At 42.3% G+C, this 15,875-nt stretch overlaps 1 protein-coding gene across 3 annotated transcripts; it reads left to right on the top strand.

The window, feature by feature from the left end:
- The first annotated feature begins 282 nt into the window (after positions 1-282).
- Positions 283-15,608, top strand: cnot3a (CCR4-NOT transcription complex, subunit 3a). 3 transcript variants are annotated; one of them, XM_084053399.1, is made up of 19 exons: positions 283-424; positions 1,251-1,321; positions 1,762-1,829; positions 1,924-1,998; positions 2,126-2,215; positions 2,348-2,476; positions 3,548-3,643; positions 3,785-3,998; positions 5,000-5,127; positions 6,051-6,107; positions 6,503-6,571; positions 6,837-7,764; positions 8,363-8,468; positions 8,907-9,048; positions 10,033-10,132; positions 11,729-11,927; positions 12,377-12,509; positions 13,767-13,892; positions 14,834-15,608. In XM_084053399.1, exons 2-19 carry the CDS (start codon positions 1,297-1,299, stop codon positions 14,930-14,932), a joined length of 2,784 nt encoding a protein of 927 aa, XP_083909525.1. In that variant the 5' UTR covers positions 283-424; positions 1,251-1,296; the 3' UTR covers positions 14,933-15,608. The 3 variants fall into 3 exon arrangements, with proteins under 3 accessions (XP_083909525.1, XP_083909523.1, XP_083909524.1); XM_084053397.1 differs by having other exon boundaries at positions 3,779-3,998; XM_084053398.1 differs by having other exon boundaries at positions 290-424; positions 1,266-1,321; positions 3,779-3,998.
- Positions 15,609-15,875: the final 267 nt, after the last annotated feature.

Raw genomic sequence — 15,875 nt, 5'->3', positions numbered from 1 at the left:
ATCTTATCAATGGAGTCAGATTGTTTGTATGTTTACAACATAATGAATGGACTGGTGATATTGATGATGATACCCAGCTGGATGAAGAAGGTGAAAACTGCTCCAACAGAATGTCCAATGTGTACATTCTGATCCAATGTTTGAGGGTTGGGGGGGTGCTGTCAATCATAACCCCTCAGTCCGCTAAACCAATCGCCGCGCTCCGTCCCAGCGGATGTTTCCCGGCCGTCCGTCCAATCACATGCCACGGACGGGATTTAGGGGCGGGACCCAAAGTTGGAGGTGGGATTTAGCTACCGTCCATCTTTAGCTAGAGCACAACGAGAGTGTCGAAAAGAAAACATAATTTGGAAGTAAAAGAAGACTTTTGGGGGAATTAGCATTGCCTATAATTGACAAGGACAAACGAAAGCCCAGACCCTAGGTAAATGTCGAAGACAAGCGTGACTAGACGCTCGGGTTGACCCAGTTTCCCTTTTTTTTCTCCTAAATGTGGCTAACTAGCTAGCTAAGCTGCTATGTAGTGTTTTATGCAGTGGCTAGCCCGTTAGCCACATTAGCTAGTAGGCTAGCGAGTGATATTTATATTATGAACCACTGCACACAACGCAACAACCACCATAACACGGCAGTAATGCACCCTGATATATTAATGCACGAATATGAACTCTACCCACTGAACACGAGTTATAAATGTGATTATTGTTGACCCAACTAGCTTGTCGAGCTAAGCTTGATTAGCATGTTAGCCCAGCAGTTAAACGTTAGCTGGCTATACTCGCTAGGTGGGCTAACGTTAGCCGACGAGCATGTCAGTCAGTCACAGTGAGCTCCTGGAGCTAGCGCGTTAATGTGAAACTGAATTAAATGAGATCGTGTTGTCTGGAATGCATCGATACACAAAGGTTACGTTGGTGTTTTCGGCTTCCAATTTGCATTTCCGTGGAGGTAACGGTTAACTGTGTGTGTGTGTGTGTGTGTGTGTGTGTGTATATCTCTGCAAGCGAGCTAACGTTAACGTCAGCTCACTTGCAGAGATATACACCTGAAATAAACAGGACTTGTTGTTGTTTGCTCTGACTCTTGACTTGGACTTGACTCTCTGGGACTCGACTGAAAAACTTTAACAACAAAGACAAAAAAAAAGACAGCTCAGATGATCAGCTCAAAGGGTCCGGAGTTGAGGGTGTTTTTTGTGGTTATCTTTCCCGTTGCACTGTTCACAGTTACATCTGTACTTTTCCCCCTAGCTAACTGTGTGACAGACGGAATGTGGACATTGTCGTAGTCAAAGCCATGGCTGACAAGAGAAAACTACAAGGTAAGAGGCTTGAGTTAGACTGACATAGAGTGGTGTGTGTGTGTGTGTGTGTGTGTGTGTGTGTGTGTGTGTGTGAGGGGGTGAGGGGGTGAGGGGGTGGTGGGGGGCTCTGCTACAGCACGTTTTGTTCATAATCTGTTGTCTTTCACAAGGGAGAGACCAAATGATACCACCAAATAGTCCTGTTCCAACAGGCACATTGTGTGTAGTGTTGCATCTCATATTTACTTTGCCATAGTGTGTAGCCCCCAGGTACTGGACCCTTTGGTTGAATAATAATCTGTTGTCTCTATAGGACCAAAGGTTCCAGAGTTACATTTGTGTCAAATCTCATCTTCTCTTTGGTCAGAATCGTGGTTTTATTAGTGGCTTATTAGTGACTTGTGATTAACTTTGTAATAAATGCATGTATAAATTGCAATCCTCTTTAATTTCCGCAGGTGAAATCGACAGATGTTTGAAAAAGGTAGCTGAAGGAGTAGAACAGTTTGAAGATATTTGGCAAAAGGTGAGAACATACTTAACTTTTAATGTAGGCCCCATTTTAAAAATGTTTTTTTTAGAAAACTGACAGTGTTGCAATTTGTTTACATGTTTTCCAGCTTCACAATGCAGCGAATGCTAACCAGAAGGAAAAATATGAGGCTGACCTCAAAAAAGAGATTAAAAAACTACAAGTAAGAAATCAGTGCAACACTCAATTTCTTTCAGAGGGTCATCTCTTTTCCAGTCTTACCACGTTTGTGGTTGCATTTGCCATTTGCGAGTTCTAACGTTTTCATCCCCTCTCCCCTCCCTGTGTAGCGATTGAGAGATCAGATAAAGACATGGGTAGCCTCAAACGAGATCAAAGACAAACGGCAGCTAGTGGAGAACCGTAAACTCATCGAGACGGTACTTTTCTCTCACTCTTATTTTTGGTTGTTTCTGTTGATGTTAATCGACTCATGTGAAGAAACTTAACAATGGAGGTTGGCGATTGTAGCCCATCTCTAATGTAACCATTTGTGACTTGTCTCGCCTCAGCAAATGGAGCGGTTCAAAGTGGTGGAGCGAGAAACAAAAACAAAGGCGTACTCGAAAGAAGGTTTGGGGCTCGCTCAGAAGGTTGATCCAGCTCAGAGGGAAAAGGAGGAAACGGGACAGTGGCTAACAGTAAGATGTGCACTATTCAGCTACACCTATTGCATTTTTTTTTACTCAAAGGGCAACGTCAACCAACTTTTAACCTGAGTCCTGTGATTCGATTGTGAGAAATTCGCCCATTTTCAAGTGCCTAGAGAGCGAGCTCTCAAGACACATTGCATTGGGGAAGTGTTATGTCAGATTTTCACATGTCCACCTCACAAGAGAACGATAGGATTCAGTAATCCTTTTATTTGTCATTCCCTCATCCGCACAGAAAGGACAGAAGAGTTAATCTGATAATGGAAAACTTGGGAATGAATGATTAGCCTTACAATAGGCTGCAATCATAAATCATTTCAGCTCTCTCAATGATGCCATGAGTCTTCCTGATCACCCCCCACGGTGCACCACACAGCATCCAGACTGTCTTGGCTTTTTGAGTAGAATTCCAAATCTAATCTGACACTTGAACAAGAAAGGACTCTGTTTGAAAGCATCAATAACAAAACATGGGGGACTTAATGTGCTGGTTCTGAAGGCAATTACAACTAAGGGAAGATGACAGTGATAAATTAGTCACAGATATATGCTAATAAACCTTTTTATCCTCCTTAAACATTCAAAAGGCTGTGGCAGGCAGGTTGTGACCTGAGGAAGAATTACTCTCACAATGTTGAGTGGCAGCTAGCTGGCTGTCCGACAGACCTAATTAGCCTAAGTATTTGGCTGCCATTGTGAACACATACGCTCTGCTGCATGGTCTCCTTGGTCTTAATGGCCAGAGTTCACTCCGAACACTCCAAGAATGCAATGTTCTGAATAACATACAACTATCATTTGCTGCCCTGAATATCCAATGGGTCAAATGTGGAAACGGTGTAACCCACAAGTTGGGTAGGCATTCATTTGTCATATTTAGTTTAATATGCATAAAAAAGTAACACAATCCGCAGAACAACCGCCAATCCCTGGTTCTGTTCCCCGAATTCTAGATGCAGAATGCCCAGACATAGAGGCAAGACCACTGGAGTGTAATTTTTGGTCAGAAAAAAAAGATGTTCCGTTCACTCTTACAACTTTTCCTTTTTTCCCATCTAGAATACAATAGACACTCTAAATATGCAGGTAGACCAGTTCGAAAGCGAGGTGGAGTCTCTCTCGGTGCAGACGCGAAAGAAGAAGGGAGACAAGGAGGTGAGTATTGCTTTCTCTTGCTCCTGATTCACAAGTGCAATCTTCAATATTTTGTCTCTCTGTGATGCTGCCTCAAAAAACACTCAAATATTCAGTCCTGCACAATGTTGTTTGACCCCTTTGTGTGCAACGTAGAAACAGGATCGCATTGAAGAACTCAAGAGGTTGATCGAAAGGCATCGGTTCCACATCCGCATGTTGGAGACCATCTTGCGAATGCTGGACAACGACTCAGTCCAGGTGGATTCAGTCCAGAAGATCAAGGACGACGTGGAGTATTACATCGACTCGTCGCAGGACCCCGACTTCGAGGAGAACGAGTTCCTGTATGACGACCTGGACCTGGAAGACATACGTACGTAGAACTGTCTATTTGTTTACTATTTTCAGTGGCCCTTGGACACACAATTACATTTTTTTTAAAATATTATACATTTGTAAGGATCGGGTGCATTTACATCTGGATCTTCCTGTGTTTTAGCTCTTGTCCATTTGCACATCTGCAGTTGTATGTTGATGGCAGGTGTATATGAGGGTCCCTGTAAACTATGTAAAATATAATATACCGGTATGTAAAAAACAAGATTCATTTCAACAAAATGTACAATATCTCCACATTGAAAGGGGAACAACATCATTGGTTGAGTTTCCTCCAACCCTGACCTATAGGATTCTTGCCCAGAAGAATGCTGTTGCTTTTTCAACCGTTAGTTTAACAAGCAATGTGACCATAACATTATGATTGCATTCTTAAAAGTCAATTCAGACAATTTTTTACCTGAATTCTGACACTATTGTGAGTATAGGGCGACATAAAAGTCTGACACAAAACTTCCCAATGTGTTTGTGTTATGAAGACACAGAATGCATTGGGACATTTTATGTCCATGTCCTTCTCACAATAATATTAGGATTCAGTATAAAAAACACCAAAGTGGCAGTTTAAAGCAAGACTGGAATAGTGATGGATTGTTGTGTGAAGCTTTATGGAGAGGTTAGGGTAATGCTCTGAATGGTTAGGGGCTGCGTGATCATGGCTAATGTAATAACTTTGGTATACATTCAAGATGATTAATCAGGACTATGGGAAACAATGAATTCAAGTGTTTCAATAATGTCACTAAGTATATTAAACATTCAACTGTTGTTCAGTTATGAGAACAAACATTGCAATATTCATACATATATATATTCATGTAGTCCTACTTTGTGGCCATTTAAAGGGCCGTGCGTAGAAGTGGGGACCAAAAATCTAAAAAAAAATGTATTCATTTTGCAGTCATAGTGGGCTTGAACACTGTCAGAGCTTTAACACTGTAACTTTAGTGTTTCTCATCTCTTTCCCCCTCTCCGCAGCGTTAGTAGCCACGTCTCCGTCGGGTCAGGGAAACATCGAGGACGAAATGTTCCTCCACTCCAGCAGCACTCCCACCTCCACCACCTCCTCCTCACCTATCCCCCCATCCCCAGCCACATGCACTGGCGTGAGTTTTGGCCCTTGTTACGCATCTTCAGTTAACGGGATAACAGGATGTTTACCTGAATCCTGTCGTTCTACTGTGAGGAAGACACAAACATATCAGACTTGGGGCTTATCAATGTGTTCTGTGTCTCCAGAGCTCAGAAGCTTTATGTCAGATATTTGCGCCCTCTTCGAAATAGAATGTCAGGATTCAGGTTTTGAAGGAATACTTACTATCAATTACTCACCCCATGAAGCCTTGAATACATGGAAATTCTAGTTGTTGTCGCTTTCCGGAGCCAATAATCCAATATTTGATTAATTGAAGTTAATAGAAGGCCATCTTAACACATTGACTGCCTGAATTATTTTCACTGCCTATTGCTATTCCTGCCAGAGATTTTTCAATGAAAAAAAAAAAGTACTCAGGAGCCGAGATACACAATTTTACAGTTTTAAGTTAACAAGGAAGTGGATGAGAGTAAAGATCTTCAAAAAATCATATCTCCTTGGTCTTTGGGTCAAATAAAAAAAAAAGAAAAGTAAAAAAATGTTTTTTTTTGCTAAAATCGAGTTAACTCGATCTTGGCGGGCAAGTGATGAAAAGCTAATATCGAGTTAACTCGATCTAGGCAGTCAATGTGTTAACAAGAGCAATAATATATTTAAAACATTCTCTTTGAACCTGGATCATCAGTAGGCCTCTCAGTGATTACACTGTGAGAGTTGTTTTGGAGTTTATATTCTTTTATATAGTTTTCCAAAGGTCTCCTACCACAGCAACTTCTAATATAGAATTATTGGCTCAGGATTGCGACAAAAACAGTCTGTGTTCACATAACTCTATATGCATGTCCAGTTACTGTGCTATATAGAGTCCACGCACGCTAAATTGATGACACATTTGAAAAGTGGATTGTCATACCAAGGTGTCTCCTCCTATAGGAGAACTCGGAGGAGGATAAGAAAAGGGCCCGGTGGACAGACAGTGAAGTTAGTCAGGTAAGAGGCTGTGATCTTTAATGTCAGTAGATGAACACATTAGCTCTTCATCTTTGGTTATTTGGAGTAGAGCCCAACCGATATATATCGGTTTGGCTGATATATCGGTCATTATTGGACTTTTTGGATGACATTGGTATCGGCAATTATGCAGCCGATTTTTAGCTACTTTCCCTACTTTCCCTGGTTTCCCTATTTTGGGCATGTCATTATAGGTGGACATTTGATATATAATTAATGTAATTGTTTTTAATCTATTCATCTATATCTGTGTTTATTTTCATTTGTTTGTTAGCTCAGTTAAGTTAAATGTTCTCAAAATCGAAACTGTAATCACATGAAAATTGTCTAATCCATTTAAAACTAATCTTTTAAACAACATATCGATGGTCTAGGACTATCCAAAACCGGGAGCAACATCAGACCCAAACATCTGGCATTGGTCGGGCTCTACTTTGGACACAGTGAGCCAATGTTTATGTTCTCTCCTTGTCATGACTCATGAATGAAATGAAATAAAGTCACACTTTTGCTCTGTTGGACCAGAGTTGGATGGTGATGTACTGTACTGCTGATGTAGTTGTACCATCTACCCTCTCCATGGGCCTCCATTGCTTATTGAAATGTAACTCTGTTCCTCTTAAGCTATATTCTGTATTTCAGTTGCCATGAGTTCGTTTCTCTAAGAAATACTTTTTTTTGTTTTTTTGCTGTCCTGTCATTTTGTAGTCACCTGTGAAAAACGGCACCCCCTCCTTGCTTTCTTCTTTATCTTCCTCCACCACCTCTGGCTCCTCATCGTCGTCCTCGCTGGTGTCCATGGCGAGCATCGTTGGGGGCATCCCAATCGTTCCCACGAGCAACAGTCTTATAGGAAGCTTCAGCAGCGCGGTGCAGCAACATCAGCATCAGCCTCCACAACCACAACAACAACAGCAGCAGCAACAAGCCCAGCCACCAAGCCAGCAACAACAGCAGCAACAGCCACCACAAACAAAACCCTCTGTTCCCTCAAACACCCCCAGCCCGCCCAGCCATCCCCTCTTACCAGCCTCCACCACCCCATCTCTCCCCACCCCCAGCACGCCCAGTTCGGTGGCACCCATCTCCCAAGCCCAGCCTTTGCCCGGGCCGTCCCCGGCCTCCAGCCTGGGACTTGGGCTCGGACTGGGTCTGAGCAAAGGTGGCATGACGGGGACCAGCACTGCCAACCAGCTAACCAGTTTAGGTCTGGGTGGCATGCCATCTTCCCTGAACACCATGGCGGGGCTGATTTCCGGCTCCACCCCCGCCCCTTACGCCCAGGCGGCGGCATCGGGCGGCTTGGGTCTGAGCGGCATCGGCCAGTCGAGCATATCCGTAGAGAGCAGCGTCTCCATCCCCACCTCTGGCTCCAGTGGAGTCACCACCAACGGCGCTGGCACGGGCCTGGGTTTGCTGGGTTCGAGCCCTGCCCACAGCTCTTTGACTGGAGGGATCCTGGGTCTGGTCCCTGGGCAAAACGTGGCCACTGGAACACCTCAGGTGCCCCCCAGCCCCATCAGTGCAGCTCCCATAGGGGTCGTAGGCATGATGGGAGGGAATGGAGGTGTAGTCGGAGGAGTAAATGCTGCTCCAGCTAGACCGCCAAGTGGACTGAAACAAAATGGAAGCACAAGTAGGTCAACTTACTTGTCCTTTTGGTTTTAATTTATCTTTGTATGAAAAGTACGAACATGCTGCTATCAATTTGTTTTACAGTGGCCTTGTTACATTGTATTAACCAGTAAAGTATTGTATGTACACAAGTACTTGAGCATTTAAAGGTGATGTAAGTGATATTATTCTGTTAAAATAAGTGTCAAATAGCTCTATATTGCCATAGTAATTATTGCTATAGAGTGTTTGTTCAGTCTCCAGCTCTTTAGTAAACCGAAAACACATCTTCAGGTTAGGATACCAACTTGAAAGTGATGAAACAAAAAACTGAACAGACAAAATTGGAACACTATAAAAGTGAAGCTGATAAAGGGGTTCTCTCTCCTGATTGAATGACATTGGTGGCCTAACTGTAAATGTATTTTATGTTTATCATGTCATCCAAATTCATGTAAAGTTGCTCTTTTACCATACTGTTGGAGTGCAGGCTTTACCTCTCTATATTGTGGTAGCCTTATTGGCCCAGCACCCAGTGTCCATGTGCGTATATTTAAGTATGCTTTGAGATTATTAATAACGTGGTCACTTTTTGACCTTCTCCCTTCACCTTCTTTCAGGTTACAGTGCCGTAGTGGCAGAGAGTTCTACAGAGTCAGCGCTAAGCACACCTAGCCAATCACAGAGCAGCCAGCCCTCATCACTCACCTCCTCAGCCAGTCAGCCGTGAGTTGTCCAATTCATAGACATAGTTGTAAGGCTACAACTATCTATTAGTTTCTTTGCGATTATTCTATCGATTACATGTAGATTAATTTAACTTAAGGGTTGACATTAACGAGGACTATACACTTGGGCAGTAATTGGCATATTGCCTAAATTGGGAGAAAATTGTAATAAAAAAAGTTATTTTCCTATGCATGAAATGTGGATTACATGGTGTGGTACTGCAAGAGCTCGACTGTATGGCTTAAAAGTGATGATGTTTCATCTTTATTGAACTTGAACTCTTATTTTTCTTCAGATCGACAGTAGTGTGTTTGAATAGGACAGTGTTTGATCCACCTGGCACATTGTGCTGCAAAGTGGCGACCACATGACAAACGTAACTCTGCCTTTCTCTTCTCTTCTCTCCGCTCTTGCCACTTCTCGCCCTGTTGACAGGATGGACAACGGCCCCAGTCTGATCAGCTCCATCACCCTGCCCCCGAGCTCTCCGTCCCCCTCGTTTTCTGACAGCACACCCGGAGGAGGGAGCCTGCTCAACGGGCCCCACTCCTATACACAGCCCTCTGAGGGCCTAAAGGTGAGCAGCGTCAAGCTATGGCTTTAACCCATTTAGACCTGAGACCAATTCTAAAAACGCTTTTTAAAACCTAACCATAGTTTTCTGAAAACGTTCAAATTCTTACTAAAAATGAAAAATAAAAAATTATGTTACTATATTATAGCAACAACTAATGAGACACAGAGGTGGCATCCGGATTGAAAGGTATAACAACGTATAGGTAGCAGCAGGTCTCAATGGGTTGGTTTATGTTAAGTCTTTTCACATTAGCCACTTAAGCCCTATATACAGTACTTTGTCATATGTCAAATATCAAAAATAGCTTCATTGTGATGCGTTGAGCCCTCTTTTAAGGCAAGTTAGCCTTTCTGGTCATCTGGTCTGAACATGGAGATGAACATGGTGGCCTTGATAGCAGGTCGACCTGCACTATGTCAAATAAAATATCCAATTCTAAGCCTACGAAAAAATTTGAAGCTCCATCTCGTAGGAATAAAGTGAGTTAAATCGTATGCGAGAAAGGTGATATCAATTTTTACATACAGTATATAAACGTTTTCATTGGCATAAAACATCGCTTGGTACTTCCATTAAGGCTAATTGACATGCATTTTGACGGAAGCTTTCATCCAACCTCAAAAGTAATAACATCTTCTTTTTTGCACTAGAGGTCCCATGGGAATGCATCCCATAACCCAGTGGTATTGTTAGTGCCTTGCTCAACATATTGAGCTAAGCAAAATCCATACCGTGATAGTATGTAGGGGATAGCACAGCACTCAAATTACTTTAATTTTGTTAATAGTTGGTAGATTGTGTTGCGTTGTTCTTACCGTTTGCCTTTCCCACACACACACACACACACACACACACACACACACACACACACACACACACATCTCATTCTTTATGCTCATATCCTCATGTTCTAATACAACTTAACCATACTCTTTCTATCCTTCCTTCCTGTTATTCTCTGTGCTCCGTGCTCCAAATCTCCAGGCCCCTGAGCCTCTCAGTTCTCTCAAGGCGATGGCTGAGAGAGCAGCGCTAGGATCTCGTCTGGATGGAGACATCTCAAACCTGCACCTACCAGACAGAGGTCAGCATCATCACCACACGCTGATAACACACGGTTTACAAAATGTACAATGTGTACACACTGACTGACTACACACGGTGTACATTCTGTACAGTCCTATCAGACAGAGGTCATCTATCTACCCTGCTAAGCAAGTATTGCATGTGTAGTGACACTGAGAAACATGACCTCAAATTTGATGTTGTTTCCCTTAACCCTTTAAGACCTGAAGCCGATTCTACAAATGTCTTTTAAATCCCAACAGTTTTCTGAAAAACGTATGTTTCTATATCAGTGGTTCTCAAACTTTTTCATGTCAAGGACCCCCAAAATGATATGTATTTGGCCGCGGACCCCCGTCTCAATTTATTTTTTCCAGGGACCCCCAGAAGCAAACATTTGAGTTAAAAGTGTTCACTCAGAGTTCACTCAATAATATATATTCAAATATTTTCACACATTTCTAAGATTTTTCAAAAATAGCAGATCTACAAGCTCGTAGCGCGGCACTCGGTGCCACGCTATGAGCTTGTATTTTTGAATAGCCCAAAGTGTAAAATAATGCTTTTTAACTCAAATCTAAAAAAAATGACACAGATGCGTCCCAAGTCTTAATGGGTTAAGTACTCTTGGGGGAGAACTGGCCAGTATTATTTTGTTTATATGGTGTATGAGTGTAATTTTTGTCAATAAGAATTGCTGAATCTTAGTTGTGACCTGTGACCCTTTAAGCCCTATATAATCCATTGTAAGACAAATGGCAAAACTATCCAATCTGCAGGGTCAACATCTGTAGGAACATCTGGAGAAGGTGAAATATGATACAGAATCATAGAAAAACAAGACGGGGTCCCATAACGACATGGCTCCTATGTGGATTTCTGACATCATATTGATGATGACATTATTTTTGCCCAAATATGCAGAGACGGCGAGACGTTCTGCGCTCGTATGATTCGCTTTCATTTGTAGCATACTGTTGTAGGGCCTACAACAAAGGCAGCACTATCTCTTACAGAGCTCCCCATGCTGTAATGAAAACAAAGGCACATGTACACGGCCTTGAAAATGTATTTCTGGCATATCAATGATGTCATTGATGATATCAGTAGACTTTGGGCAAGGTGTCGGCCCAATCAGAGACACTTTGACTCCAATTATAAAATGTAAGTTAAAATTTTCATTTATTGTTTTTGTGTGAATGAAATGGGTGCCTGTACTATGTTGGCCTACTGTCAGTGTGCACAAGCAATTCGGCACTGGTCCGTTGTGTGATTTGCAAGATTAGCTACGGACACACACAGACCTTGTTATAGACGGCTAGCCTCCTTCAGAGCAACGCCGTAATAAATAGACATAGAAACATGTTGTTGCCTCTGCCAACCGAGTTGGACGGGTTAATGTTTGTTATGCCATTACATTTGTTTTAGTAAAATAACAGAAAAGATTTTCCGATTTTCGTGAACCTTGGTGGGAATAAGCAGCAGGCTACCCCAAAGTGAATATATGATTGACATCTTTCGAAAGGGTCAAGGTCAAAGTCACAAACAATGTCAGGTCAAAATGACGTGAAAATGGCACATCCTGACAAACCTGCACCTTTTCTTCTTCTTGTAGACATCTTCTCTAGTTCGTCTGCAGCCCCCGGGACTCCTGCTGCCCCCCAGCCGTCCTTGTCAGAAGTCAGCATCCCCCCCTCGCTGGGGGTGTGTCCGCTGGGCCCCACACCTCTCTCTAAAGACCAGCTTTACCAGCAGGCCATGCAGGAGTCAGCGTGGACACACATGCCTCACCCCTCGGACTCCGAGAGGATCAGGTAAAATCATCGTAGCTGGTTATGTTTCATGAATGTTCTTTGATTTTATACTTCAGCGTACAATGCTGTCATGCCCCGGAAATAGCCGGTCTACAAGCTCACAATGCATTGTGCGCAAAATGGCAGAAGATCTTGTAAGCCTTCGGCCGTCCGGCCTGGCGGAGACAATGAAAATAGTGGCTAGTGTTTGCTAACATGGTATTTCAAAAAAATAAACATGATTGTCATTTCAATCTTCATTTTGTATTCATTTATTTTTGCCATCTATTTGTGACTGTCCGTAAACGTTTTATAAATATTTGTTGATGAAGCTTCATTACATTCTTGTGTCTTGTATTGTTTGTATTTGATTTGTTTGTTTTTAATATTGTACTGCAGTGGAGCTAAACACATGTTCATGTGGAAACGTATTTGATTGTTATTGTTTTTTCCATTTGATGGTTTTCCAGGCAGTACCTGATGAGGAACCCCTGTCCCACCTTGCCCTTCCATCATCAGATGCCACCTCACCATTCAGACTCTATAGAGTTCTACCAGAGACTGTCAACAGAAACACTCTTCTTCATCTTCTACTACCTGGAGGTATGGAACAACTACACAAGCGTGTATATGTAACCACATGAACCATAGAATTGCTGATCAACAAGCTCACCACCCTTCGCAATCACAGCTTGTAGATTGGCTCTTTTCGGCAAAGAGATTTTGTGTGAGGGAAATAAATAGGGGACCAGGTATAGACCGGTCAACAACATATATGGGGTTTAAGTGGTTATGTATATATTATACTTATAACGAATAGAGAAAATAGCAGATCTAACAAGCTCACGACATGTAATATAATTACAATATATCATCATGGCCTCATAAGTTATTGCATAACTACTTTCAACCTGGCGTCCCTATTTGGGCATGTAATTATAGCTGAAATCTTAAGAAATGTTTTCCTAAATTGAAAAATTGGCTAAATGTTCAAAAATGGCACATCTACAAGCTCACACAGCTGCCTACAATAAGAGATAATGACATTAAATGGCATGTTTTTACCTCAGTGAAGAAGAAATTCATGATCGTGTACCTTTGAGCCCATGGAGGTATAGTTTGATCCACTCTCCCACAACTCCCTTGAACTCAGCTGGTGGCCTGGCATGTGTTTGCAGCTCAACGATTTCCACCCTTATTTTGCACTATAGTAATCTGATCTTGCTCAGCCTAATCACACAGCACTTCATTCTTTTTTCTCCTGATCAATGCTGATCACACAGCACTTCATTCTTTTTTTCTCCTAATCAATGCTAATCACTCAGCACTTCATTCTTTTTTCTCCTGGTCAATGCTGAGCAGCAGTCTTCTCAGATCCTAGTAAATAGACTTGGGTCCCCAGATGTTAGAATCTGAACCAACCTGGACGCAGTTGACCATAATAAAACACAGACCTGAAACCGCACTGGTCTCGGGTTTTGTTGCGTACAGTGACAGCAGAACCTAATCTTAAGTCATCATAATGACCTTATGTCATTTTACGCATCGTTCAGTGTGGCACGGTACACTCTTAACTCTTGTCCTGTGTCTTCATGTTTTATTTTAACTTAACCATGTGAACCCCATTTTGTGCACATCATAATAGTGTGGGATCTATAAGCTCATGTTGTGCTATGACACGTTAGCTTGCAGGTGAGCTATTTTCAAATTAAGAGATTTGGTGTAGAGGTGAAAAGGAGTGGGCTATGGATTCCCCTGGGGGACCCCGGTTACCAAAGTATATAGGGTTAACCCTATATGCTTTGTATACTATTAAATGTTAAATATATTAATCCTGTTATTGTGGCTTCCCTCTCCCAGGGCACCAAGGCTCAGTATCTGTCTGCTAAGGCTCTGAAGAAACAATCATGGAGGTTCCACACCAAGTACATGATGTGGTTCCAGAGACACGAGGAACCGAAGACTATCACTGATGAGTTTGAACAGGTGAAAGACCTATGGCTGTTAAATCTTTTTATATCTGTTATTTACACAGATATAATTTGATAAAGCATAGATACAAACAATCTGTTTCAAAGTGACACAAAATACAGAGTGATGATCTATGAATTGCTGCTATGCTGAGTGGTAAATACAAAAAAAACACATGGTTTTCAAAGAACTTCTAAAAATGTGAAATTTAGCGATTGAAACTGCCTGTCTGCCCACACACACAAGAGGCAGCAACTACACACAACACCTACCATGCACACATGATACTTTGTATATTAAGACTGCACACAAACAAATGCTCACATTGTGTGCATAGTATACACATATGGGTATGTACATAGATACATACTGTACAATACAACGGATACCTGCACAGTATTGTTGAGTATTTTAGTAATGGAGGCACAAATCAGGGAAACGACAAACCTTTTGCAACAGAGGTGTTGTATGTGCGACATGTAGTGACTGAAAGTTGTCTATTGCACCTTTTAACCCATTAAGACCTGGAACTGTGTCATTTTTAGATTTGAGCTAAAAAGCATTATTTTATACTTTGGGCTATTCAAAAATAGCAGATATACAAGCTCATAGCGCGGCACCGAGTGCCGCGCTATGAGCTTGTAGAACTGCTATTTTTGAAAATTCATGAAAATGTGTGCAAATCTTTGAATATATATATATTTTAAAGCGAACATTTTTAACTCAAATCTTTGCTTCTGGGGGTCCCTGGAACAAAACATTTTGATGGGGTCCGCTGCCAAATACATATCATTTTGGGGGTCCTTGACATGAAAAAGATTGAGCACCACTGATATAGAAACATAATGTTTTAAGAATACTGTTGAGATTTAGGAGACATGTAGAATCGGCTTCAGGTCTCAATGGGTTAATGAAATGATCTGACTGCTCCTCTCATTTCTCTCCCTCCATTCCAGGGCACTTACATTTACTTTGACTATGAGAAATGGGGCCAGAGGAAGAAGGAGGGCTTCACCTTTGAGTATAGGTACCTCGAAGACAGAGACCTCCAGTGACGGACAAAAAAGGGGACTGATGGCGGAAAGACAGAGAGGGAGAACGTGCTGCTGTTGACATTCCGAGACTGAACTCCATACTGTGGCTAGAGATTGTGATGTGTAGTAGAAGCCCCTCTCCTATAACGGAGACCGGTGTCCGTATAGGCTGCATCTCATGTGAAGCCCCATGCCCTCCCTCACACCACCGCGCCAGCCGTGGTCAGAACCCCTGTTGGCGTGCCCAAGTGGGGGAGGGTCTAAGGGTATCATTGGAGATCTTGCGTTTGTGCCTGTCTTTGTGCACACTCAGTATGTGGCATTAAGCCTGATTTATACTTTGGCGTACGGCGGTGGTGCAAGACTAGAAATAGCCCATCCACAAGCTCGCAACTGCGTTGAGAGCTTGTAGATGGGCTATTTTTCGGCGTGCAACACCGTCGTGCAACGGAGCATACATTAGGCATTAGGAAAGCCTAACCCATGCATGTTTCTCATGTTTTAAGTTTTTCCTTTTTTCTTTTTTTCATATCCCCCCAACCCTTTCCGTTTTCATCAAGATGATTTCTCTGTACCACGCTCCTACCCCAACACAAGCCTGGAAGCCTTTGACTTGACAAAACGAAATACATTTGGATTAAATCTTGTTCCGTTAAAATTGGCCAAGTTGTACTTACTGTAATTCGGTGGTGTAGAAATGGGGGGGGGGGGGGGGAGGGGGGGGTTAAGCAGACATGTAGGAAAATGGCTTCATTTGAGGCCCTACGATGCCTGTTGAATATGGTCACTATTAGAGATAGTGAGCGATTATCAATAGTTCTATTGATATTGTCTTGGTCGATTTAAAAACACTGATTGAGAATGACCACAGGGCCTCTCCCTGTGCCAGGGAAAGAGTCCTTATTGGACATGAATTAAATTGCTATGCAATTGAACTCGTCTCCGACTCCCTCTCTCTTTACAA

This window comes from Gymnoscopelus microlampas (assembly GCF_963454915.1).
Source record: "Gymnoscopelus microlampas genome assembly, chromosome: 3".
Lineage (NCBI taxonomy): Eukaryota > Metazoa > Chordata > Actinopteri > Myctophiformes > Myctophidae > Gymnoscopelus > Gymnoscopelus microlampas.
The sequence above is the reverse complement of the archived record's forward strand: the minus strand, read 5'-3'. Positions and strand labels throughout refer to the sequence as shown.

Bases quoted from the DNA above. Each gene is read 5' to 3' on its own strand.
- cnot3a (XM_084053397.1), top strand. From the start codon at position 1,297: ATGGCTGACAAGAGAAAACTACAAG. The intron at 1,322-1,761 runs GTAAGAGGCTTG...TAATTTCCGCAG, and splicing joins TGACAAGAGAAAACTACAAG to GTGAAATCGACAGATGTTTG. The intron at 9,049-10,032 runs GTGAGCAGCGTC...CCAAATCTCCAG, and splicing joins AGCCCTCTGAGGGCCTAAAG to GCCCCTGAGCCTCTCAGTTC.